Source organism: Vanessa atalanta, chromosome 11 (assembly GCF_905147765.1).
Source record: "Vanessa atalanta chromosome 11, ilVanAtal1.2, whole genome shotgun sequence".
Lineage (NCBI taxonomy): Eukaryota > Metazoa > Arthropoda > Insecta > Lepidoptera > Nymphalidae > Vanessa > Vanessa atalanta.
The window spans coordinates 12454811-12481837 of NC_061881.1; the positions used below are offsets into that span (position 1 = coordinate 12454811).

Sequence of the window (27027 nt, forward strand, 5' to 3'; positions counted from 1 at the left end):
TCTTATCGAAAGGTGTTTTATAGTAACTTGTTTATTTAAAAAAAATCTCACTAGCGATTTAATTTTATTTTTCAGCCTAATAGAATCGACATTCCAAGCAGTTCGAATCTTTATTCAATTAAATCCCAAGTATGGGATGTCATGATTTATACAATACGTTTTAATTAATACTTAAATCATTTTTGTTTATATAGTTGAGGACTGTTATTGTTATGAGATTTAAAGGTGCCTACTTCAATATATATTTTTTTATAATATGGATAGGAGGACGGCAAATGGACCACCTGAAGATAAGATATCATCTTAGATCATAGACATTGATGCTGTAAGGAATATTAACCAATTTTTGATTCACCAATACACCATCGATCTTGGGAACTAAGATATCATATTCCTTTTGTTTGTAGTTACATTGGCTCACGGAAACTTACCCTTAAACGGAAACAAACTAATACTATGTAACAAAGTCTTACTACTTACGAGTACCGCTAAGTATAATAATTAGTACCAAAACCAGTATTGAAAAAAGGTAACCAAAGAATTATTAGTATTTATGTTTTGTATTATAATTAAGCGAGCCGATTAAAAGAGCCGAGATGGTCTAGTGGCTAGAACGCGTTCAACTTAACCAATGATTTCGGGTTCAAGCCCAGGCAAGCACTGCTGAATTTTCATGTGCTTAATTTGTGTTTATAATTCATCTTGTGCTCAGTGTCTAATTTCAATGAAATTCTGCCACATGTGTATTCCACCAACCCACATTGGAGTAGCGTGGAGGAATATGCTCCAAACCTTCTCCTCAAAGGGAGGGTAGGCCTTAGCCCAGCAGTGAGAAATTTACAGGCTGTTAATGTAATGTAATGTAAGCGTAAAACTTGTGCTAGGATTAGAATGAATGTCAGACATGCAACTTTCCATCGCTAGTCGTATCAATGAATACAGCACAAATAAGATATTTTATTGATTGAATAGAGGCGAGATGGCCTAGTGACCAGAATACATAAAATAAACCGAAAATTACTGGTTCAAACCCGGGCAAGCAGAATTTTCAGGTGCTTTATTTGCATTTATAATTCATCTCGTGCTCGGCAGTGGAGGAAAACATCGTAAGGAAACTTGCATTTGTCGAATGAAAATTTTCTGCAAAGAGACCGAATTGTTTAATTGTTGTTTTGTTGGGCATATTTAGGGTAACATAAAAAAGGCCGAACAATAATTAATATATTCCCATTACGTCCTGGCCACCCATATCACATTAGGTAATTAAAAAAAGGAATGGCATATTCATAAATATTATTTAAAAATTAACGTAAGAAATAAAACAAAGTATTTAACCCGACATACTATATATTTTTAAATATCTTATATATATATATTAATATCAGAGACTATTCATTGATAGTTCGCAAGTTTAATATATATACATATATATAATTAAAAGATCCTTTAAAGGTATATCGATAAATGTATTCATTTAAAATTTAATATCAACAAATGTGACCTCTACTTAATCGGATGTGAAGAAATATTAGCAAAGGCAAATTTCTATTAAAATAAATTATCAATATCATACCGACTTCTGATTTTGGGATATATTTTAATACAACGTATAAAAAGTTTAAGCTCGGCTTGCTAATCATTAGTTGAGCACCAGACGTAGACTTAACAATATAATGCAGCAAATTGTAAGTTATTTTGCTAGTAGATCTGAAAAGCAGTGGTCCAGAGATATTATAATTAATTATGGTTCTAATTCAAAAGCATATATTTTTTTCAGATCATCTTCAGCGCCATTTTGGCAGTCACTCTCGCCGCACCAGGCTATCTGGGATACAATTCCTATGTACCTCTTGGCAAATCAACCATCACAACAAGCAGCCAATCTATCGACCATGGAAGCACCCACGTCCTACACACGCCTGTGTTGGCGGCCCATGCAGTCGAATACCACGTGCCATTAGGAAAGACAACAGTCACAAAGAGCAACCAAGTTGTGAACCACGGCAGCACCGCAGTGATCCACACCCCAGTGGTCCATGCTCCAGTGATCCACGCCCCAGTGGTTCATGCTCCAGTTTTCCACGCTCCAACTTACTACACATCTTACTCGTCTCCTCTAGTCTCTTACAAAACTGGCGACTCTGCCGTAACTCATCAAAGCTCAACTGTGCACGAAACTGTCCCAGTTGTTAACTCATTACCGCTGTACGCTTCATACCATTGATATTATTTTATGAATAAATTGTTCTGTTTCCTAATTATATTTTTCAATTACCTCCAATACAGACACAATATCATAAGCATTGTAAAAAAAATATATTTTATAATTATAATGTAATTGATTACAAATCAATTATAGTCACCATAAAAAAAAAACTATGTAGGAAACTATGTAACTATGCATATGTATTGGGTATATGTTATTTGTTACATAAAATATTTAACCAATGTCGTTACCCTTATTATTTGGTGAAAAGAAATGCTTTGTAGAAAAGCATAAACCTGTAAATACATTTTATTATCCAAGGAATCTATGACCATCAAAGATTTTGCATAGAAACTGACCTCCTAAACTACGACAAAATCCTAGAGTTACTTTGCGAAAAGGTCTTACTGATAATAATTTAACGGTTTACATAGAACTCTAACTGGAACATAAACTAAAAAAATCGTACTATTAGGTGTTTATACAAAAACGTTAAGCCTAATAGGTCTCGTCGACCACTTGAAGAAAGTGTTTTTTTTATTTTTATTTAAAATATTGAAGTATTTGTACTATCTCAAAGCAATACGACAGAAAAAATAATGTATACGTAGTAATACGAAAATTCCTTTCCCGCCGTCTGTACGTTTAGATCTTTAAACTACGCAACGAATTTTAGTATGTTTTCATCAAGACACAATAATTAAAGACGAATGTTATACAAGAAAAAGCCGAAAATTTCACCTTACGCCGCCGAAACAAAACAAGACTCCTCAATACAAAAGTTATATAATGATTCTTATTGTACCCGTATGAAGCTGGGACGGGGAGCTAGTATATTTATAAGTATGATTCTACCAATACAATCAATAAGCCGGTAAGGTTCTGTTATGGACATTTTGGTGTTATGCAATATTCTATGGATCCAAGAGTCTATTGTTTAGAATAAGCATTTTGTATTGTCTAAGTGTTTGCGATTATTGTGTGGGTTTATGTTTACAGATATTACATCTATATTTTCAGACCTGATAATGTTCCTACATATATTATCATAGTTCATAAATATTCTAACAATCTTTTGTTTGTACATTTCTCTGATTGATTACAAATTGATTTTAAAATAATCTTTTGAGGAGCTTATTACAACAGTTCAAATATATCTTAGATTAAAAATTAAATAAAATGATGTATTTTGAATTAACTAAATATATTTGCATGTTCCATCAAATCAAATATTAGGAAGAAAATATCACCAAGGTTTAGTTTATAACAATTACTGTTATTCTGTAATTGCTAATTGTAAATTCGCAAACAGTCTAAAAATGGCGCAATTCTGGACAAATGCCTCCTCTTCTCTTAAATAAAACATTTGACAATGTAATGAAGCAGTAATATACATGGTTTTATATGGATATTTTCCATCAGCACGTAGCAAAAGCCGGAAGGACGGAAGTGCTTGTTCTTGTGCTCGGGTTTGATTTTCGGATCTTTGGTTTAACTTTTCTCATTCTAGCTATTCTACTGTCGTATTTGAAAAAAAAACTTAAGTAGTCTTTCATCAATATTACCTTTAAAATTAACTCTAATGAGGTATAACAGTAATTCTAAAATTCCAAAATCGCAGTCGTACATAAACTAGTAAATTATTTTTCCTAGAATCAATGTCAAACTGGAAACATACTTAAGAAGGTAATTTTTATTCAAGTAGGCTCATAAGAACACTTAGTTACAGTTTTTAATTAAATCTAAAACTAATTAAATGTAATATTCAGTGTTTCCTGTTCATTATTAGGGGAGATTGAATTTAAAAATAAAAGACTGTTGCTTATAAAAATTCTACCAAATTAATATTTGGTTGAAATATAACTCTTTAAATACAACACGTTAAGTGAGTAGAAGAATAGTAATTTGAAACACGAGAGGAGGCGAATAAAAAATATAATTTAGTAACGGAAACATTTATTCATAAAACAATTCAATGGTATGAAGCGTATAGCGGTAATGAGTTAACAACTGGTACAGTTTCGTGCACAGTTGAACTTTGATGAGTTATAGCAGAGTCGCCAGTTTTGTACGAGACTAGTGGAGAGGAGTAAGACGTGTAGTATGATGGAGCGTGGAACGCTGGAACATGGACTACTGGAGCGTGGACCACTGGAGCATGGACCACTGGAGTGTGGACCACTGCGGTGCTGCCGTGGTTCACAACTTGGTTGCTCTTTGTGACTGTTGTCTTTCCTAATGGCACGTGGTATTCAACTTCATGGGTCGCCAGCACAGGCGTGTGTAGGACGTGGGTACTTCCATGGTCGATAGATTGGCTGCTTGTTGTGACGGTCGACTTGCCAAGCGGTACATAGGTGTTATATCCTAGGTAGCCTGGTGCGGCGAGGGTGACTGCCAAAATGGCGCTGAAGATGATCTGGAACAAACAGTTATATTGAAAATATCTGATACATTTATGTAATCTGAAATACTTTATTTTAGAATATTTAAATTTTATAATGTTTTTTTTTTTATATATAATAACCAATTCTAATAACACCAATTTAACATAATTATTTTCGGTGACTGTTTTCAAAATTTATTTTATATTCCTATTAATTTTAAATTAACTTACGATTTGTTGCATTTTGCTTGTAACGTCTGCTGGTCAACTGCTAGTCTGTAAATCCAGCTCGATGTTTTTATATGCTGCAAAAAATATACGCCCCAGTCTATAACCGGTGTGTACTTGATAATTTCTTCTGATAAGAAATCACCTTCGTATTTATGACATCACATCCGAATCTATTTTAAATAAAATTTTGGAGGTCATACTTGTGTACTTTTTAACCGACCAGTATTCTTTTGCTTTTGTTTTCGATGTAATTAGTTGTTGCTAAAATTTCAAGTGTCTAGCCAAGTCACCATTTCAAACTTTTAAAAATAGACAATTGTAAAATTTTAAACGTATTGCCGAAAATTGCTTGCGTCCTGAATGTTATTACAAAATTAATGACTTTATGATGACCTTGGGAATGAAAAGATGGCCTCCAGGCCGTTTCCGATAAAATACAATTTCAGTAACCTTACTGTGGAATATCATTGTTATATTTAAGGTTTAAAATAAACCCTTGTATTTCTTTGGTCTGAAGTTTGTATTTCAGAAATGCAAATTATTTCAAATACAAATCATCCTTGTAAATTTTTGACAATTAATAAACAATGCTTCTATTAAAAAAACATGTTGTTATACTTCTGGGAGGGGTTCTAGTGGGATTAATAATTCATCAGAATAGCTTTCTAAATCTCCTTTAGTCCATAAATATGGAGACTCATTGTTCGGAGAGTCATCACAATGGATTACACGTTGGAGATCCATCGGATAAATTGTAATCTCTTATACAATAATGAAACGAGACGAAATATGGTACCATTTATTTTTATTTTTATGAAATCAGTATTGTTGACGGGAATTCGGGCCATCTGATGGTAAGTGGTCATCACTGTATATAGAGGTGTCCTATGTGCCACTAACTAAGTTGTTATGTTCCTTGTGTCTATTACACTGGCTTACTCGTCTTAAAAACTGGAACATAATAATACTGACAATAGTAACATGGCTTTATATGGCTTTCCTTTTAAGAAGAATGCTTTTTTTATATTGTCAGCGTAGACATATGACTCCACTCCATCTGATGGTAAGTGGAAGTGGAGTCCAAACGCGAAGACAACTAGTACAGTCAGCAAGAATGAGCTGCACTAGTCACTCTCGCCTCTTCACGCCTTGATTGAAGGCACCCAGTTTATAAGATGAGGGGAGGGGGGAACACGTGTGCTGGTAAAGAGTTCCATTTTTATATTATTGTTTCGGATTATTTCATGCAGGTTTCCTCACCATAATTACTTATTGAGCTGCTAAGCATGAAATTAATTATAAAAATAAAAGGCGAATTTGTAATATTAACAAGTTAATCTCTAATATACAAGCGTTCGATGAATTTTGTAACCTAGCCCTAATCTGCAGAGTAGGAAATACGCAAGTCATAACGTTGGCTTAAAGCGACTTTACACTTACCTTAATATTTATTTATTGAATTTTAACGTTGAAGTGGAGTTACTTCTTAAAGAAAACTACAGATTAACTTTCAAATTATATAAAAGTAACATTATAATTTTAATTCTGTAGGCTAATACATTTAAAACAATTAGATTATCTCAATAGTGATGAGTTTCTATTGACGTAGGTCTAAGAACTTTCCTTCCATTTCTTACATCGCTAATGTGCCACCAACGTCGTTAACTATTATTTTATATCAATTGGGTATAAAACACAACGATATTAAGTATTTTATTTGCTCGGTAGAATATATGATGCCTTGGGCGTTTGTAACCAGTCAAAGCCCTACTTACCTAATTAAAACGTTATGTATACGCTTCTTTAAAGAAATATCATTTCTATCATCTGATTATAATCTCTTACTTCATTGTATTTATAACGACCTTCGATTTAAAGTAAGATTTTATAAATTGTGAAGTAATATCTAATGAAATTAGCGAACAATTGAAAGCCGATAACATTCAGTGACGTGCTCCGTGTTCGAAAGAGCATGTTTAATTCCACGAGTCTCAGAATAATCATAATTGCTTTGGGCAATACAGATTTATTTGAATGATCTTGGAATTGTTTACAGTTATTTTTTTATTACTCGAAGTGACTAATGTAATTTTCAATATATATGTATATGATATATGAGCTATTTAAAGATGAGGTCACAGGGTCGACTCTAGCTCCTATAAACGACCCTATTCTAAAATACACTTAATATTATAAGGGATGAATTAGGTTTATGAGTAATTCCTTAAGAACCAATTAAACAAAAAAAAAACATGTAATGAAAATCCTATTTATTTATTCCTTAATTACAAATAAACTTAATGATAGTTTAAAAAACTAAAAAATACGCTTTTAGCACACACTAAAAATTACAAAAGCAAACTCTTTCATTTAATACCCATATCATGGGAGTGCATTTGAAATAGTCAATCCGCCATCTTGGACGGTCGCCATATTGGATTTAAGTCACGTTACTATTTTTTTTCGTATTCCTGACAGCAAACCCTTTCATTTAATATCATGGGGGTGGATTTCAAACAGCCAGTCCGCCATCTCAGGGAGGCCGCCATATTGGATTTGTAATTATTAGCTAGTCATGTATTGTCATCAGAACTCAGAGCGTGTGGAAAATTTCATCCTAATCGAAGACCGGGAAGCGGGTCAAATTAAGATTTCAAGATTTGCTTACATATATATATACACACATACATACAATACATACATAGTCACAAGTGAAGCTAATATAAGCGTGTTAAAAATAAAATCAGTTGATTGTTGAAAATTTGTGATTTAATTATCAAAATAATTTGTAAACCTAACCGTTTGGTTATTAAGTACTTATAAGTCAATAACATTGATGAAATGGGCGCTGTTTCAATAACTGTATCGTGATGTAACCGGTTTTCAAATCAAGTATCGTATCGTAAGTACTAATTATAATTAATATCAATATGTTAATTTAGATAATCTACTTTTATATATAACGTATAATATATTATGTGACGAAAAATAAATAAAAATAAATTATACGGATTTATCTGTAATTAAAAACGATAAGTTGATAGCATTTTTATTGGTGTACGAGTATCTTGTTACTATTAATATGGCAAAGATTTTATATCCATAGTGTGAGGTACAAACTGCTGGATTAAATCAAACTAAAATTAGTTTGGATATGGGTATAATCAAGAAAATGTACCAATAATTTTTTTTAACATTAATCTGAGTAGAATTGATAGACGATTGCATGCGTATAGTAGCTCCTTCATTTTCCATAAATTTAGTTGCTGTCACACAGGAGACACATTTATGATATTCCTCCCAATTCTCACGCCCTCGTGTTGGCTACGCATAACTCGAATGACAAGTAGTGATACTTTCAAAGCACTAACAACAAAACTAGCAGCAAAAAGAAATAGCGTAGTAGTAGTTACACTTAGTTTCTAAGATATTTTGGTCATATTTCCCGGAGACAACCAAACAGTCTGGATAAACTGGTCGTAGTAGGTAATATCGAAGGAAAAGATCACGCGGTTGATTACCTACTCGCTGGTCCGATCAGATTCAAAATATACCAGGACTCAATATTCCGACTGCCATGAGACTAGCCGAGGACAGAGAGGAAGCTAATCGACACATCGGTGAAAGCATTTCAGGACAAGCACGACGTTCAGTAATGAAGCACACGAAGAAGAAGAGAGAAGAAAGTTACACTAGCTCACTCATCAATCAAACCCAAATACCTAGTATTGCTGTTTGGATATAGTAGGGTTAATGTAGGTTTTGCACAAAATTAAACCACCAAGTTTTGCACGAATGAAAACAATCCATGCGATGTTTGCTTACATAATTGGTAATTTCTTACGTTTATATAATTATAAAACCGACAGCTATAGAAGTCCCTGATAATTTATTTTATTTTATCTTATCTATAGTATACTAAAAACCATAACAATTATGTTTAATATATTCGAGTTAATATCCTTGGTTTCGACCGCATTTAGTATCTTTTATAATTTAAAGTAAATACATTTTATATAACATTAATGCAATTTATATAAACATTAACACATGATTGGCGAAGTGACCATCGCTAGTGAATATACGTCAACTATAAGCTTTATAATTTTACTGATAATATTACATTACATTACATTAGCTGCCTGTAAATTTCCGACTGCTGGGCTAAGGCCTCCTCTCTGTTTGAGGAAAAGGCTTGGAGCATATTCCACCACGTTGCTCCTCGGTTGGTGGATACACATGTAGCAGAATTTCGTTGAAATTAGATCCATGCAGGATTCTTTACGATGTTTTCCTTCACCGTCGAGCACGAGATGAATTATAAACACAAATTAAGCACATGAAAATTCAGTGGTGCCTGCCTGGGTTTTAGCCCGAAAGCATCGGTTAAGATGCACACGTTCTAACCATGGCCATGGCTCGGCCATCTCGGCTCGGCTGATAATATATTTGTCAATAATCCTCGTTTACTTACATCATTAGTCTAGTGACAAATTTGTACAACAGTACATTATAAGGTCCCGAATTTAAATTTATTTCCAAGCTATTAATGTGTTCTGTAAATATAGCTCTACGACAAGAATATGATCGTATATATCAGAAAGTTAAATTGTACTTAATCGACATAAACTTATTAAAATTCTGGAAAAGAGAAATAACTTAATTTCTTGCTGGTCCTTCTTGTTTGAATCTGTTTTCCGTACCGGTTTTAGTTTATTTTAATTATATATTGTAACATGACAATGCCGGTTCAGACGTATTTTTTGAGCATACGTCAATGAATATTTAGTTTGTCTCAAATATATTATAGTAATTTATTAAAAATACTGAAAATAGACGTTTTTGCGCACAAGTCTCCACAATAATGCATCCTGTTCTATTAGTAACACCTGCTCTAATTGTGAGCATGTTTGCAAGATTTATTTAGTATTTTTTGTACAATATGTTTTTTCTTATTAAATTTGTTAGTTGATTTTTGTTTAATATTTTGTAATTGATTTTTTCCTTAGTAGGCGCAGGACGCTTTTTTCTTTTTAGTCATTATACGATGAGTTAGCCTGTAAAAGTGATGAAGATTTTGATATATATTTAAATATCACGTAGGTTTCTCAAATAAATACATTATTATATAATAATAAATTAAATTTTATTATTAATAATCAGGATGAACCTGTGTTTAATTTCGAGTCATACAAGTTAACTCGAAATCGAATTCTTGATATATTGTCACATTTAAATCGAAATATAAAATTGCTTTATTGTAAATAAAACGGCTACTTGTATAAATGCATGTAAAAATGCAAATTAACAAAAATCGCGTCAAAATAAAAACCTGTAATTTGACAAAAATTACAGTTATCGTGTAATTTATTACTGGTATTTCTTGCACTTCACAATGTTACAACATCAAAACGAATTGCAGTAAGGACATTATTCATCGCCTTACATGATTTTTTTAAACATATATACAGTTTAACGGTAAAAAGAGCGATACATTTGAAGGTCGTATAATTATGTGTTATGATAAAACTTCTGTTAAATTCTAATTCGAAAATGCTTCGAGCTAAATCAATATTAAAAACTTGTCGCTATCGTTTATGTCGTTCAATGATTGCAGATATTAATAAATCATAGAATATTTATATAATTGTATTTTTTAATTTCAACAAATGATTAGTTAAATTATTTATGTATCACCACAAAATATTAAATAACGTTAGATTATAATTTATCTTGCGAGTTTGTCAGCTATCGAGAGAGATTGTGTACGGTGATTTAACTTGCAATAAAACGTATAAAAAATTTGATATTTTATAATATGTCAGTTTGTTTAGAGTTTATTGATTTAATTGAAATTCCCTTTGGCTCACTATGTAATCTACCGAAAATTTTGTGCATAAATAATAAGCTATAAGATACGACCGCTAGATAGATTATAATTTAACGGTAGTTTTACGGTGACATATAAAAGATTTCTCTTTTTTTATATTATATGTAGGATGGTTAAATGTCACCACCGCCTAAAGACATAGGAGCCGTGAGAAATTTTAATTATTCCTTATATCTAAAGTATCTACAAGTAATTGCTATTTATCTTTATCAAAATAAGTTATATATAGTTTATTTATAAAGACGTTAAAATATTTCTCCATTGTCTTATTAAATTGGCTTAAACAAGTCATAAGACGAAAGACACGCCTCTAGATTTAAAGACGCCGATAAACTCAGAATTCTCGTAAACAAGCCTCTCTTACCGAGAAACGGACGCAATTATAATAATTATGCCACCGTAAGATAATCACTTAAAAAAATCATGATTTATTATTTATAATCTTATCTACGTACATTTAATTCCATTACACGGTATACCTTAAATCATTTCGCAGACCTTTGACCTCCTTTCCGTAACACAAAAGGTGTTATGACGGTGACTTTTAAGGAGGACTGATGAAAGATTGATTAATGTTTATAAATATTATTTAACTTAATACACCGCGTTTTGTAATTTTGATATTTTTAAAGGTTCTGCCAGAAGTCATATATCAATTTTTGTATCATTTATCGTGTGTCGTTAAATAAAAAAAAAGTGGGTATTTTTTCCTGTTCTCCTTGAATGAGGCTTTATATATTGCTCTGATCTTTTGAAAAATATTGAGAGTCGATAAATTTCAATAATCAACCGGTAAAGTTAATTTGGTTCATTTTACGTAAACAAAACTATATAACACACATAAAAAGAATTGATCATATTAATCTTAAGGAGAAAAAAAGTTTTGTTTTTTCGACTCACGTGTATTTTGATTATTATGGCTATAGCCTTTAACGTACAAAGAATGGGGGTTATCCGGGCGTTTACCCGGAAACAGCTAGACCTTTTAATGAGTTTTCTATATATATCACTCAGATTTTGTATTATTTTCTAATGTAATGTAAGAAGATTCCAAGGAAATCTGTCATCAGTACAAGAATATCTTGATTGAATTGAGTTTTATATAATAAGATTTTATCTACCTGGTGCTAATTATTTGTAAGGTATTGTTTTGTTTGATTTAAAATTAATTATTTAAAGTTCTCAATTTGAGTACTTTACTAATCACGTAATAACTAAAATTAAATCAAATTAAAATAGTGTTGATTTCGATGTAAAGCTACCACTTACACTGCAAACAATACTTTACCTACCATCGGAATGGAGATTTATAAATGTGGTTCGATTATAGTATAATAATATATTTATAAAATAAATAATGAGTTAATTAATTTACGCTCATTAAACAATATGTCAGCTTGAAGCGACAAAATTAAAATGCGGTAATAAAAATTGATGGTATTGTTAATATTTTGTATTGTTTCGTTAAATGTTCTAATTACAAAGCTTGTTAAAGCTACATACCTTGTTTGTCGACTGACTTTAGTCTTATTGCAATCATATAAGGTTTATTTTTAATTGGCATGAATGAGTGTATCGCTATACCATATTTGGTGTCAATGCCGCCGTCAAACAGCCCCGAATTTACTTGGTGGTAGGGCTTTGTTCAAACCCGTCCGGGTAGGTACCATCCACTCATCAGATATTCTGCCGCCAAGGAGCAATGGTGTTGTTGTGTTTCGGTTTAAATGCTGAGTGAGCCAGTGTAATTACAGGCACAAGGGACATAACATCATAGTTCTCAAAGTTGGTGACGTATTGGCGAAGTAAGCGATGGTTAATATTTCTAACCGCGCCAATGTCTATGGGCGGTGGTGAATACTTAACATCTGGTGGCCCATTAGCCGGCCCGCCTACCTATTACATAAAAAAACCGCTGTCTGGCTTGACTGAATTTAAGGCGCCAAAGTTCCGTTTCAATGGACTGATTATCGAATTATTGACAGTATATATGAATCTAGAACGAAACACTGGAATTTAATTATTGATTTCTATATATTTATTGGAAACAGAACTTCTATAAATAATATTCATATCCTTGCTAATATAATCTATACAGATGCGTCTGGTTACCACGCACGCAGCATTAATATTATTCTATTAAAAAAATCAATTCTCTATTTTGCTTTATTTCAGCTTGAGTGAGCCAATGTAATATCAGATAATAATTTTTGAACACGGTGTAGAACAGAGTGGTCAATACATCTTGCAGAGCCAATGTGGATAAAAAAAATTATCCACTTAACGGTTATAAAGTAATCTAATAGTCTGTCAATCTTAACAAATCTATCCAATCTAGATTTATCCGAGAAGCAACATCACAAACTATAAAATCATTGCATTGTGAACGAGATACTTTTCTTTTCGCATTTCTTTAAAATGCAAAATGCTTTTTTAATATTAAAATACTTTTAGACTCTTTCAATTTCTTTTTTTTTAAATATAAATACTCGTGTTTCTCAGTTCGGACGCAAAAGTACAATCTTCTTAAACAATCCACCTGACTATATCAGTATCTGACTATATAGCAAATGTCAAATGTTTGTCCAATTGCTCTAGATAACAAAAGTTTCAGATCTCTTTTCTTGAGGAAATTTTCAGAGTTTATTTTACCAGCTATGTTAATGAGTTTTGCATATAAATATGATTCTGATTATTTCCGTTACTACATTTTACGGAATGTTTGCCTGAGATATAATGTTAGAGGATTTATACGTACTTATTTTACGTACTAATCTTGGATCTTGTCAGGATTCAAACGCATCACCTTCGCTTAAGATTTACCTGTCCTAGCTGGACCATCGCATTACATAATAGAGTGGCAAAAGAATGAATTGAAAAAAATTATCTTCATTCAACGGCGTCCTTCAAGAAACGTCATTCGTGTTACGCAAAACGATGATTCATATCACTTATACGCTCAGAAAAGGGACGGAAAAATGGGTCTCTTTATGACTGGCGATACTCTAAAACATTTCACAACAGACGCTTGAATCTTTTATTATCTCCAAGATTATCTTAAATGCGACTACCTCATTTGGATCTCGAAAATTCTTTGTAATAAGACAATAAGACTGTTGAATGTGATATATCTCCTGTTTCATTGAATGGGACCTAATTGGGTATTACAAAACAGATGATGTTTCGTAATTGGCGTCAATACGGTCCAAACACAGCCACGCGAAGATCAGATTTACTAATCGCATCAGCTATGAATGAGTTCATATGAATTTGACTTATCGTGTTTCAGACTAACATGAAAAAAAAGACTTTTATATATAAGATGAGCAACGGATATATATAATATATAAATATTGATATTTGGAGATGAATTCAGGAGTTTGATTAATACTGTGTATGAATAAAGTTTGATGTTTTTCTGACCACCAACAATTTTTAAGAAAGTATTATCTTGCATAAAAATTTGCACGAAATTAGACTTATCGCCATAATACGAAGGGACTTCAGCTTGAGACTAGTGGAGAGTGTTCAGATGCAGGACTGCTTTGCGTGGCTTCCGATGTGCGGCCTTATTAAAATGGCCAACTTACTAACTCAATCCTGTAATGCGATTTCTTGCATACATTTTATTTTGATTGATAAATTTGTTTTCATCATCTAATATTTAATAATATTTGGATTATAAGATTATAAGCGGATTATATATAGTCTGATTTGAAATGAGCTATAACTGAGCTGAAATTATACAGTTGTTTAGTGGACAGAATAAAGAGAAACGAACCGAATAGCGCCGCAAGCACTGTATTCTTTTATGTATGTCATTTGTGTTCGTATTTCTTCTAGCGTTCAGCGCTGGTTTACATCATTTTAATAAAAATACTTTTAAACAAATCCAAAATATTTTTTGAGTTAGTTTTATGTTCAAAATAAGTTACTTCTCAAAAAAACAAGAACTCAATAAGCGTCAAAAAAAATGTTAATTTATATCGACTTTTGTTTTATTATGTCTGAAACGAGTTCTGTCCAAAAATACTTAGAAAATTTTACAAAAAAATAAAATCAAGTTAAGAAATAGTATTTAGAAATCTTAAATTCTCTTAATTAAAAATCTTTATTCTACACAATAAAGTAAAAATAAAGATTTTCATAACTAGTTCGTAATGAACATTAAAATAATTATAAAACGTGTCATGAATCTGATTTAGAATACGTTATCGTACATATATCTGCTTCTCATTGATATATCATTAAAAAGGTCGATAATAAATGTACTTTGCATATTTTGAAAGTAAAATTTTACATTTTTAATAAGCGTTTACTTCGATACGATTTCTCCCATAATAAGTACGGATAGCCTACAAATCGATTAGCAAACTGCTACTTGAATCGTAAACATAATAAAAAGAAGCTCATTATAAACCGTTATCGACTTTATTACTGTTCTATAAGGGTTATTTTAATTAAATACGTTTTGGCGAATTGCACACAAGTTTAATTATGCTATTTTTTATGTCAATGTCGCAGTCAAACAGCCCAGACTGCTGTCAAGCGTGACTGATTTTAGGGCGCCAAAATTTTTTATCAACGCAATAAATATCGAATTATTGACACTATACGATATATCGATTAATCTAGAAGAACACTTAATTTAAAGGATTTTATTTGCAATATGTCGTGAACGAGTTTCGATTTTATATTAAGGTAAATTGTCGAAACTACGTTTTGACGGTAAAGATCTCGTGAATTGTCATTTCGCGTCATTATGATTGGGTCGAAGCGTGTTATTGACTGTTAACTGCAATAAATGGGCTAATAAAATGTTGTGTTTATGGTAAGTTCTGTTTTAATAAAATAAATTTTGAAATAAATATATTTTCTGAGCAATTTGTAAACTCACGCGTAAGTACAGGTCACTGTTATTTTACGCGAACATTTTTCATTTTATATTTTATAAAATGAATCAAATACTTAGTGTTCGATTGACTTTTTTTATTTCACTGTTACCTTACCATCCTTAGATAGCTAATAAAATCACCGAATCTGGGGTTCAAGGAACAAACCACGGATTGAACAAATAAAAAAAAAACTATAATTTTGGCAAAAATATCTCAGCAACCCGGAGTTTGGAAGTTGAAGCACGATGTTCTGCACCTCAACTGTTTCCAATCGTGTTAGGAGAGAAAAGAAATAGAAAGTACACTAACTCTATTTGCACACACATTTATTTACTACAGAATGTTCTGTGTAGTTTAACACTACCTTGAGAATCGCTGCCGTGGTACTTATTATAATTATGTGAATTCATAATAATTTAAATCTTATTTAAAAATATAAATTTTAAACGGTGGTACTTTGTACAATCCTGTATTCATTCCATATTCTACAGTCAAATAATAATACTCAGTATCGTTATGTTCCGATTTGAGTGAGTGAAGAACTGATAATAAACTCAACAGTTAAATTTACTAATTATATAAAAATATACACGGGTATGTTAATTAAATACAATTAAATTATATTTTATTCTGTTTTAATATCAACGGATACTAACTTTTATCATCTTTATTAAACTTTTATCGAGTAATACGCCCATGTTTATTAATTAGCAAAGGTAAACATATTTGCGGAAGTTTATCATAGATATAAAGAATAATATATGAACTTTAACGTTAATTATTATAAAACAGCTCGAGGTGTGTTTGTCTTTTAAAGGTTGGTGGCGTGTTGGTGATATCAGGAATGATTGATACTTCTTAAATCACTTATTTCTATTGACAATCGTGACTACTAACCATCATATGACCCATTTGTCCATCCGTAGTTTAATGTGTTTTACTATGAACAGATGAATAGAGAGAGTGTAATTTTTGATGAGAGAGGATCATTGCCCTATCTCCCCTGATTCCAGCAGCACATCAGTTCTCTACAGTCGATTAATATGATTCGACAAACGCTCATGTGATAGAGGGTTTGGGTGGTCTAATCTATTGGCATGTTTATTTGAATAATTGTTGGTCTATTTGTCGTTGCGGGCAAACCAGATTGCTGATGATATGACCCCGAGAAAAATCTATACTACTTAAAAAAATATTATAAAGGCTTACTCGCTGCTTAACAATGATTTCTCTCGGTCTGCCATGATTAATTTGACATTCGAAAGAAGAAAAAAATGGATATAATAATTATTTTAACCAATGAACAAGCCACTGTCGGTTCCATTATGCATCCATGGCACCACTCATTATTCAATAAATCAAGGTGTATTTTTTCACATAATTATAGCATTTGCGCCATACGCTTTTGTGACACAAGCTTTTGTGTTCGTTATTTAAGATGTCTTAAGTGAAAAGGGCGTACGTCATCTTACATAACCGACAATATAATGTCAATCGGTTGACGAGATTAATAGTTTGGTTTTTTGGGTTCCTTGAACTCTAAAAAATTCGATAACATAAAATTCATACTTCACTTCAATAGTCAAAATTTAAAACGCTCGAAATTTGCGTAATTTCACATTTTTTAGTTTCACTAGAATTATTGGCTTATTTTCCATAAAAGTTTAAAAAAAAAAAACAAAAACATGTAATTTACCTAATATTGGATGGATGAAAGATTTTTTAAATCCTATTTTTTAATAATGTGCTCACGGCCGAATTTTAGTCAGTCAACCTCACGGTACAGGCGCAAGCGATCCCGCAACGTACCACGACGTGACGAAGAGTAGTCTTTCAAATAGCCAAAAGTCCTACATACCTTTAAAACCAAGAATAATTTCAAAGAGTTACAGAGTAATCTTTATTTCCTCATAGTCTGATAGGTTTTTTGAAGAAATGGAGTCAAGCTTCTGTTAAGAATTACTCGACAGAAAAACTTCATATCTGTTTATTTATTCATGGTGAGATACCACCCAAAGACCTCGAAGTCTACAGCCTTTTATTTACCCAATAGGCAATCGAGGTAATCGAACAAAAATAGTTAGATGAATTTCTTGTAATTTAAAATGTTATCCTTTCACCAATAAGTACGAGTAAGTAAAGTTTGTCGCAAGCAAACGGAAGCCGCAGGCAAATGATAATTATAACATAAAATAAAATATGTCTAAAATATTAAATTAATTGATCGATATCATTGCAAAATATTAAGGACTTCAATTAGATTTTTTTAGTAAATTTAAAGGAAATGGTCATAAATTCTAATCAGACAAATTAATCGGATATATTTAAAGAACACGGGAAACAAAAGCCTTGACATGATAAACAAATTTCTAAATATTTGAAAGCTGTCAGTGTAACGTTATCTCGTATTTATCGACAATTCGCAATATATTAGAAAAAAAATAAATGAATCCGAGCAAATACGCTAAAAGATTATTCGTAGGAAAATATGTAAATTTTGTAATTGCAAATTTTTAAATATCATATTGATCTTACGACCTTTTAAAAAAAAGTAACAGCTTGTTGATGTCTCATAGCTAAACTTCCTCGCCTTAAGAACTTACGGCTTACTTACCAATGCGCTTAGTTACTGCGCTTAATACACGTGGCAGATTCTCATCCACATCTGACGATGTTTTCCTTAACACTCGAACACCCTCCTATCTTTAGCTTTATATAGCTTTTTACATCTTAAGGGAAGAAAAGCATCGTGATATTCTGCTATATGTTTACTTATAACTGTAGAGCAGCCTATTGTAATATGCTAAGAGGAAGCATTTGTCAAGTACTTGAAATGTTTAATCCGAAAGAACTAAGTTATTAAAAAAATAAAATTATAATAAATTAATCAGCACTTTATATAATTTTAAAAAATAAAAAAAGCTTTATAATATATAGGAAAAATATCAATAATAACAATAAAAAAAATACCAGCATAATGAAAGACAATTTCAATGCAAAATATGTATGTATTTTGGTTCTAGATTAATATACAATTTTTGCAACAGTTTTGTAGTATCGAGGTACTAGTATTTCCTTCTTATAAAATATTATTTTAATATACTAAAGATTATTTAGCATAAATTATAATCCTAAAAAATAAAAAAGTCACCCACCAAAGTATCACACATAAAAATTGATTAGTAAAAAACGATCTACTGGACCCAGTGACGATGAAGTCGAATGCCTCTTCACCTTTTCTGAATATTAAGTAATTTATTCGTTAACTTCGTGAATTATGACTGCGTTTAACCCAAATCGTTGATCGGGTTTATGAGTTCAGCTAACATAAGTGCACGGCTTTACGACTGGAAACTGCTGAAATTTTGATTTATTCGAAAGTTTAATTGTTATTTTAAAGATATTTATTGCTTTTTTTATACAAGAACAAGTTTTTTTGTTTTTAATGCAATATGTGCTCCATCGACTTTGCGTAATCTTTTTTATTTTTATCCCACTCATATAATATACAACCACCAAACAGAATTAATTGGTATTGTTATGTTCCGGATTTGAGATGAGTGAGTCAGTGTAACTACAAGCACAAGGGCAGTTAGTTCCCAAGGTTGGTGAATAACAAAACTCTAAAAAGACAGCCTTTAGCTTAAGTATTAGTTTTCTACTTAAGTTTTATCTTTATTTCAATGACAAATTTAATAAGAAACCTACATAAAAATCTTTACATCTTCTAAGCATATATTATCGTACTCATTCTCACATATAATAATTATATACAATTTATATATCCTGTATGGAAATCAACGAATATTAATTGCAAGATTTTTATCATCTATGTAATCTTGTTCAGTATGACGTCTTAATTTTTTTTTTGTGATTTAAATTGATTGTTAAATGTTATATTTATAAGTTATCCAACGGATTTCTGCAGCGAATTTTGGTTGCACATAATTTGAAAACATGATATCTTCAAGAGATGTTTTGTTTTAAGAGGTATTTATTTCTGATTTTCTAGCAACAAAACTGTAAAAATAGCTCGACCAGTATGAATGATATAAATATTTATTCCTTATAGCAAGCACTCAGATAATGTAGCGTCCTATTACTTCAAATTATTTTTGGTATCGGATCATTTGGTCCGAGGATACATATAAACTAAAATATTTTACCTCTTTAATTTCTTTGCAAACATATAAAAACGAAACATATAAATACATCACATCACAAAATTCGAATAGCATTCGACAAACGAAACAAGCAACCCCTTAGAACATATGATCTCTTTCAAAAGCGTTTGTAATAGAAGCCTTCGGTCATTGAACCTGAAAACAATAAAATGCATAGGGTCAATATTCTGTGGGCCTAACAACATGACAGGTCATTTGTCAAGCCGTCAGCTGCCTTTTCTCCGGTTGTTTTTTGTTTTAGATCATCTATTTCTGAGTGGTGTTGGTTAGTTATTTGAGACGATTTTAGCTCTTATTCTTGTGGGAAATCACACTTAAAAGGTTTTTTATGTTGTTTAATACAGATTATATACTTAGATAAATTATTTTATAATAAATTGCTAAATATATTTTAATATTTACTTTTTTTTATTAAAACCTTCTAATAGGCAATTAAACTTTAATATCAGATGAAATTCTTCCACATGTGTATCTATGAACGGATCCAAGATCAAAAGAAGGTTTTATTTTAATTAAAGCAACAATAACATTATCACGACACGAATTCTTAAAACACATAAAAACGATACAATCATTAATAAATTATACAAACTTGACCTTTGGATAGTTGATATAATAACGTTAAGCTTCCTTCCGCCTTGCAGCGCTTGTAATGTCACATCTTATAATAACGGGAAAGCTTCTTCAAATTCAATTGCAATTAATTAATTAACACACACATAAACAATCAGTGTAAATACATTACCCTACTTTGTGGGAGATTAGATTACATAAATTGTTTACGCGACACAATTACACGTTAATAGTGGCCTAGATTCAATTGAAAATCATTGATTGAATGCTGTTACGAACTTGTATATTAATTGTGACATTTGAAGGTCGATATATATTAAAGCTTGTGTTACAATGCGTTTGATTTAAATTAAATATTATAACCGGTTTAAGTGACAGTCAGTCAGTGAAGCTAATCACCGTATCTGTGCGATAGCCGGTGCCAATTACTTAAGAATTTTTAATATTACCTAGAACAAGTTTCCGAACTAGCTCCCTAGTATTGCTAGTTCGGAATAATCATTAGACCTTGCGGTGTTCTTTATTGATATTTCTCATAATTTATCTTAGTCATACTTACTTATATCATGTGGTCAATAATGAAACCGTAAAAACCATGCTAAGGCCACTTATATTATTTTGTAAATAATAAACCAATAATAGAAGTATGCATTTATGAAACAGATAAACAAAATTTATCTTATTAAGATATCAGTATTTTGACATTAATTGAACTTCGTACTTAGTGTGCCACCAACTTTGACGTAAAATTTCATACGTGCAAAAAGCGTACGTCCAATACTATAGACGTAAGACGTGTTTGTTAATCATTTTATCGAATGTCAATCGATATTGATCAGAATTATAATTCAACGAAGCCTCTAATGTTTGGTTGTAATGTCACTTAACGTTTATTTAAATTAAGTCTAGTTATCTCGTATGAGGTTAAAACGCGTGACTCTTAACCGAAAATTATATTAATTTCGAATATTATTAGTTCTCTATTTCCATTTAATATAATAATGATGATGGATACTTGATGATAAGTTTAGTGGACATCACTACGCATAACGTAAAGTACACGTAGACATATGTCAAGTTATTTAATTTACTCGGTGATAGGGCTTTACAAGTCTGTCTGGGTAGGTACATTCTCATAATACATTGTACTGCCAAGCAGCATACATAGTGAGCCAAACTACAAGCACAAGGAACTTCTCAAAACATTTCTTTGTTCAATGTTGGTAGTTGGTTATATACCACTAACCACTGATCACTTTCCAACAGGTGACCCATTTACCTTTACGCCTACCGAGACCAAAAAAAATAATAATTTAAAAAACATCTCAGTTTTCAAATTATACAGAACGTATTTTTCTCTCCTTGTGTTTTAACATGTACTCAAGGAGTTGAAGGTAACGGTAAACTGGGCATGACACCTGATATGTTTTAGTATTAGTTATTTGATACGATAATGTGTTTAAGATGGCATTGAACTATAATAATTTCCTGTTGTTTTTGCGTTTACATTTTCCTAGTCAATAACTCTTTTAAATCCTAAAAGGATAGAGAGTTCAAATCCACTTAAGTACTAATTTTTCAGGTGTTTGCAAAATACCTTTCATCACGACTTTTGGAACTATAAGTTCGATCGACGTAACATTTGTCACAGTCACTCGTTTGATGTAGACGCTGAGTGAGATTGGATTTTTGGAAATCTCAACCTCATAGAGGTAAATAAGATATATTTGTGTAAATTTATTGGGTACGAAGTTGGAATAGTCTATCAAGTTTCTACATAAACGCAGTCATCAAGTAAAAATATTATTCTATATTATAGATTTTGAAATTATATTATATACTAAATAAATAATAATTTTGTTTATTCTAGCAAATTATTAGGAAGTTGGTTTTACTGCACGGCCCATGGTAACTATTCTTTTGGTACCGTTAAATAAGATCTTATTAAGCGTAATTATTGAAAATGACGCCGTCGAAAGAAATGTTTCAAAACATCTTTAAGACGGGGTCTATATCCTCGGAGTCTGAGAGCCATCAATTTGCATCTTCATAATTTCCTTATTTTTTACAAGAGCCAATTACCCTCCCAGACTGTATAAGCCGGTTGAGTGAATTTACGTCTTCCGAGCAATATCGTCGGTCGATTTCAGAAAATTTACTACTTTAATCTCGGTTGCAACTGCAGCGGTTGCAATTAATGGGTAATTAAAAATGCTTATAAATTTATAGCATTGTTTCCGTCAAGAAGTACTTAAGAAATGATCTTGTCCAATCAATTATATTACAAGTTTATGTTATTTTGGTTCAGTTCCTAAATAAATCTTTCTTGCTTCAATTGTTTCAGAATTTATTCGTAATTTTTAAAAGTTTTGGGTGCTATAATGGCTGCGGTACTTGATAATGAGATATGACAATCATAGTATAATTACATTCTCATATTTTCTGAGTATTTTATTTTATATATAAGACAGATCAATAGTTTTAGATTAAGTTTAAATTTAGCTGTTTTTCACTTTATCAAATATTTAATTATAGTAATGTATGTATGAAATGTATGATATCTCTTTCTATATATTTTATTAACAAGATTAACTCACAGCATAAATATAATTTATGTATTTAAACTTGACTCATAAAAGTCGAATAAACTCGACGTTATTTGAATCCTCACAATCAGTGATCAGACCTTTTCCTCGTTTAAACATGAATTATACTTGATATGATACCCAAGAACCTGAGCAAACAAAAGTTTATGACCTTTAAAGTAAAGATCATGTTTTCTTAAGCAGAAGAGTTACAAATTTCGAAATTCAAATAACAGTTTGTATTTGTTTCAGATTCTTGGCCATCTGGTGGCCCTTGAAATGCCAGATCACGAAACGCCGAGCCAGAATGATGATCGTCTTCATATGGATCTTCGCTATACTGGTCACTACGCCTTGGGTGTTTTTCTTCGACTTGGTTGTTGTGTTCGACGACAACCCTCACGTTCGTCTCTGCCTGGACGTCTGGCCTAACCCAATCAGCGAAGTTCTCTACTTTGTCATCGGAAACCTCATATTCTGCTACATTCTACCCATGGTACTGATAACCATGTGCTATATTTTGATCTGGATTAAGGTGTGGCGTCGGTCCATTCCCACTGACACCCAAGACGCCCAAATGGAAAGAATGCAACAGAAGTCCAAAGTCAAAGTTGTAAAAATGTTGGTAGCAGTCGTGATTCTCTTCGTGCTGTCCTGGTTTCCACTTTACCTAATCTTCGCAAGGATAAAACTAGGCGGACCGGTTCAAAAGTGGGAGGAAGAAATGTTCCCCGTAGTGACGCCTCTAGCTCAATGGCTCGGAGCATCAAATTCTTGCATCAATCCGATCCTATACGCATTCTTCAATAAGAAATATAGGAAGGGATTCGTTGCGATTATCAAAAGCAGGAAGTGTTGCGGCAGGTTGCGTTATTACGAAACGATCGCATTACAATCGTCAAGTACGTCTACGCGGAAATCGTGGCATTACAATAACAACAACCACGCTTCGATGACACGACGGTCACCACCGGTTGATAAGAATGCGGTATCTTTCATATTCAATAACACGGGTGTCTAAGATATCTGTCTAGAATATTTGGTGTTAAAATATGACCTTTGGTCCAGAGTCTCGCATGATTTGCAAAGCAAATAGAGACGTTATTCTGCATATCGACATAAAAGTTTTGTGCTTGAATTTAAGTTCGTCAGTTTGGTGTCGTCCTGTGTCATAATCGATTACTCGACTCGCGTGACAATTCAATAATCTAGTGAAGTAAATTATTGTAACATGTTTTAATGTAATTATATGTACTTTTATACGTAATTCGATAAAATGTATATAAATAAATAACTATGGAGTGAAAACGCACAGTGAGCACGATAATTTCATTGTTACAGTATTCATGACTTTTTTGTTACTTTTCCTCATAATGTTCTACAGAAATGGATATATTTAAGCATCTTTCAAATAGGATACTTCATTGTGAAAAATGTCATAGAGTCGCATATAATTTTCGCTGAAACATATCGTTTTTTTACAGATATCACGGTTATGTAATATATTACATGTATTTCTCAGATTTCTCAAACTGAAGTAACAAAATGCATGTACCTGTTTATGCATAATATCTCTATAATAGTTAGAATAATTCTTTTGTATTTCCATGCATATTATAAGGTGTAAGATTTGTAAACTGGTTGAAGTAGAAAATAGTTTTTTATAAAATCTAAGCGAAATTATCGTCAAGAACTTGACGTTTTTATAATCTAAATAAGTACAAAATATAAAAAGAATATAAATTTGGTATTTGTAGCGAACATAGATTTATTTCCTTAACAGTACATTTATACATGTCTCTTCTAGCATTTAATCAGAAATAAAATTATGTATACATACTTAACTGTGGGCTATTAGACCATTTTATATTTTATGGACTATATATAAATAATAATACCTAAACTCTCCCTTAATAAAAAAAAATTTGCATTTATGCGTTGATATAAAAAGTCATCGTAATTATGTATGTTTTACTAAAATTTATTGTTCCTTTAAATAATTCTAAAATAAAGACAAAATGTTTTCGTGAATCCTTAACTATTATATTCTCTCTTAATAATTGATACAAACTATATATAATAAAATACTTGGGTACATAAGCCCTTTACGCAATAAATAATATAATAGATCGTATTTATCGACCAGAGTTTTCGCACAAAATTAATTTGTAGCTTTATGTATCGTATATATATGTATATATCCTTTTTATATATAAGGGCCATTGGGTGTTACTGTGTTGAAATCACAATAAAAATAAATAAATATAGCATAATTTTACCAGAAGTTTGTAAAAATGATATTCTAATACAAGAATCATATAGCATTTTTACAAATTACAAATTGACGCCTTCATTCGCGAGGAGCCGCTTCGAATGCACAAAATGTTATTAAATATAATGTAATTTCGTAAGTTTAATATAAGATAAATAAATAAAAATAGCATTATAATATTTAAGAAAGAACAAGATATCTATTTAAATATTATATTTTCTTGTACGTCATTGTAACCTACTGGTAAATAATAACCTTACTAAGAATAAATAAAATTTGAATAATACACAGTCACAGCACATACGAATAAATTTATATAAAATGAAAAAAAAAATAAATAAATAAAAATAAAACAAATACTATATTTAAATATAAATGTATTTTTCTACTAGGAATGCGGTATCGTGTGTAAAATGCGTTAGAAATGAAATTTCATTTTCGAAATACTTTTGGCTTTCTTTTATTTTCCTCTGTCGATTGTTTTCTTATTCAAAATTGTGTTATTTTTTTTTCATTTTCGAAATATTCTTATAGGATAGATTGTGGTAGCCATAATAACGAGCTTTCAGATTTTCATTGTATGTGTAATATTCAGTGGAAGGTCAAAGCTTGCAAGACTGATGTAAAAGCATAGATCCTTCTAAAGGAGTAAAATTTTCGTGATAAATATTTTCAGCTATTTTTATATGCTTACTAACTATTATCATTTTTTTAAATAGCAGATCGCAATGGAAAGTTATGAAGTTCGAATACGTGTAGATAAAGATTTATAGTTTTATACGTTACTGAACGGAAATGAATGTTTTAATAATTGTTTTTTATCAATGAATGTAATTATATATTTATACAATGATTCATAATCACATATATTCACTTTATGTAAATAATCTCTATGATAAGGTTAGTTTAATGATTGTTTTGGATAGACGCATTTATGTATTATATTGCTTATATAATTTGCTGTTTTTGGTGTTAGATGTAAGTTAACGTATATTATTAAAGAGTATTGTGCCATTGAGATAAGCGGAAACGTTGGCAATTTAATTCTATAAAGTACAATACAGCTGCCGCCACATGCGATTAAGCGATTGTAAAGTTTCTATATCGTAGTTAGTCGCACGAGTGTGGCTAAAACTTTATAAGTGACATCTCCTGCGGTCATTTTGATGGCGCTTCTCTTAAATGTGAGATCCTTATTCGATATCGAATTCAATATTTTAAAACTTATTTATTGAACACTGTCTCATTCTAGTATTAGTTATTATAACGTGTAAAAGAGAAAGATATATAACACATCATACCATTTGTAATATTATGTAATTTTATATAATACTTGGAATGAGATGTTTGTAAGTAAATATGAATAAATAGAACTTATGTAAAGGAAATTCGTAACATTCGTAATTTTTAATGCATATGCTTCGTTTTTGGTTTAAACTAACTAAGGAGTACCTACACGTTTGTACATAAAGAAATGTATGTATTACTAGAACTTGGCTGACACGCTACCGCGTGTCTAGATTTGATTGACGGAATGGGACATGAGTTTCCTTTACGACCCCTACATTGGATCACCTATTGAAATCTGTGTTATTTTATTAAAAACAAACCATTTTTTTTGTATAACTATTAATAATTTACATAATACTATATTATATAAAATATTTATCAAATAAATTTAAGTACAATTTAGTAATATGCTTTTAGTGTAAATTTAAGAATTTTATTAGAGAAATATGTAATATAGTTATATATAGTTTGTAAAAATTAACGTAGTTGATGTTTAAAGCAATGTTAGTTGATTA

At 31.2% G+C, this 27027-nt stretch overlaps 2 protein-coding genes across 2 annotated transcripts in view; one reads left to right on the plus strand and one right to left on the minus strand.

The window, feature by feature from the left end:
* Nucleotides 1-23971, plus strand: part of LOC125067436 (neuropeptide SIFamide receptor-like) — a 143538-nt gene extending 119567 nt beyond the window's left edge. The window contains exon 3 of the mRNA XM_047676048.1: nt 23203-23971. Within this exon, the coding sequence (XP_047532004.1) occupies nt 23203-23971 (769 nt within the window). The remainder of the gene's footprint in view (nt 1-23202) is intronic.
* LOC125067439 lies at nt 4151-4865 on the minus strand. The gene is made up of 2 exons (XM_047676052.1): nt 4824-4865; nt 4151-4625 (listed from the first exon to the last, which is right to left on the minus strand). The coding sequence occupies exons 1-2, from the start codon at nt 4833-4835 to the stop codon at nt 4179-4181; spliced, it is 459 nt and encodes a 152-aa protein (XP_047532008.1). The 5' UTR covers nt 4836-4865; the 3' UTR covers nt 4151-4178.
* Nucleotides 23972-27027: the final 3056 nt, after the last annotated feature.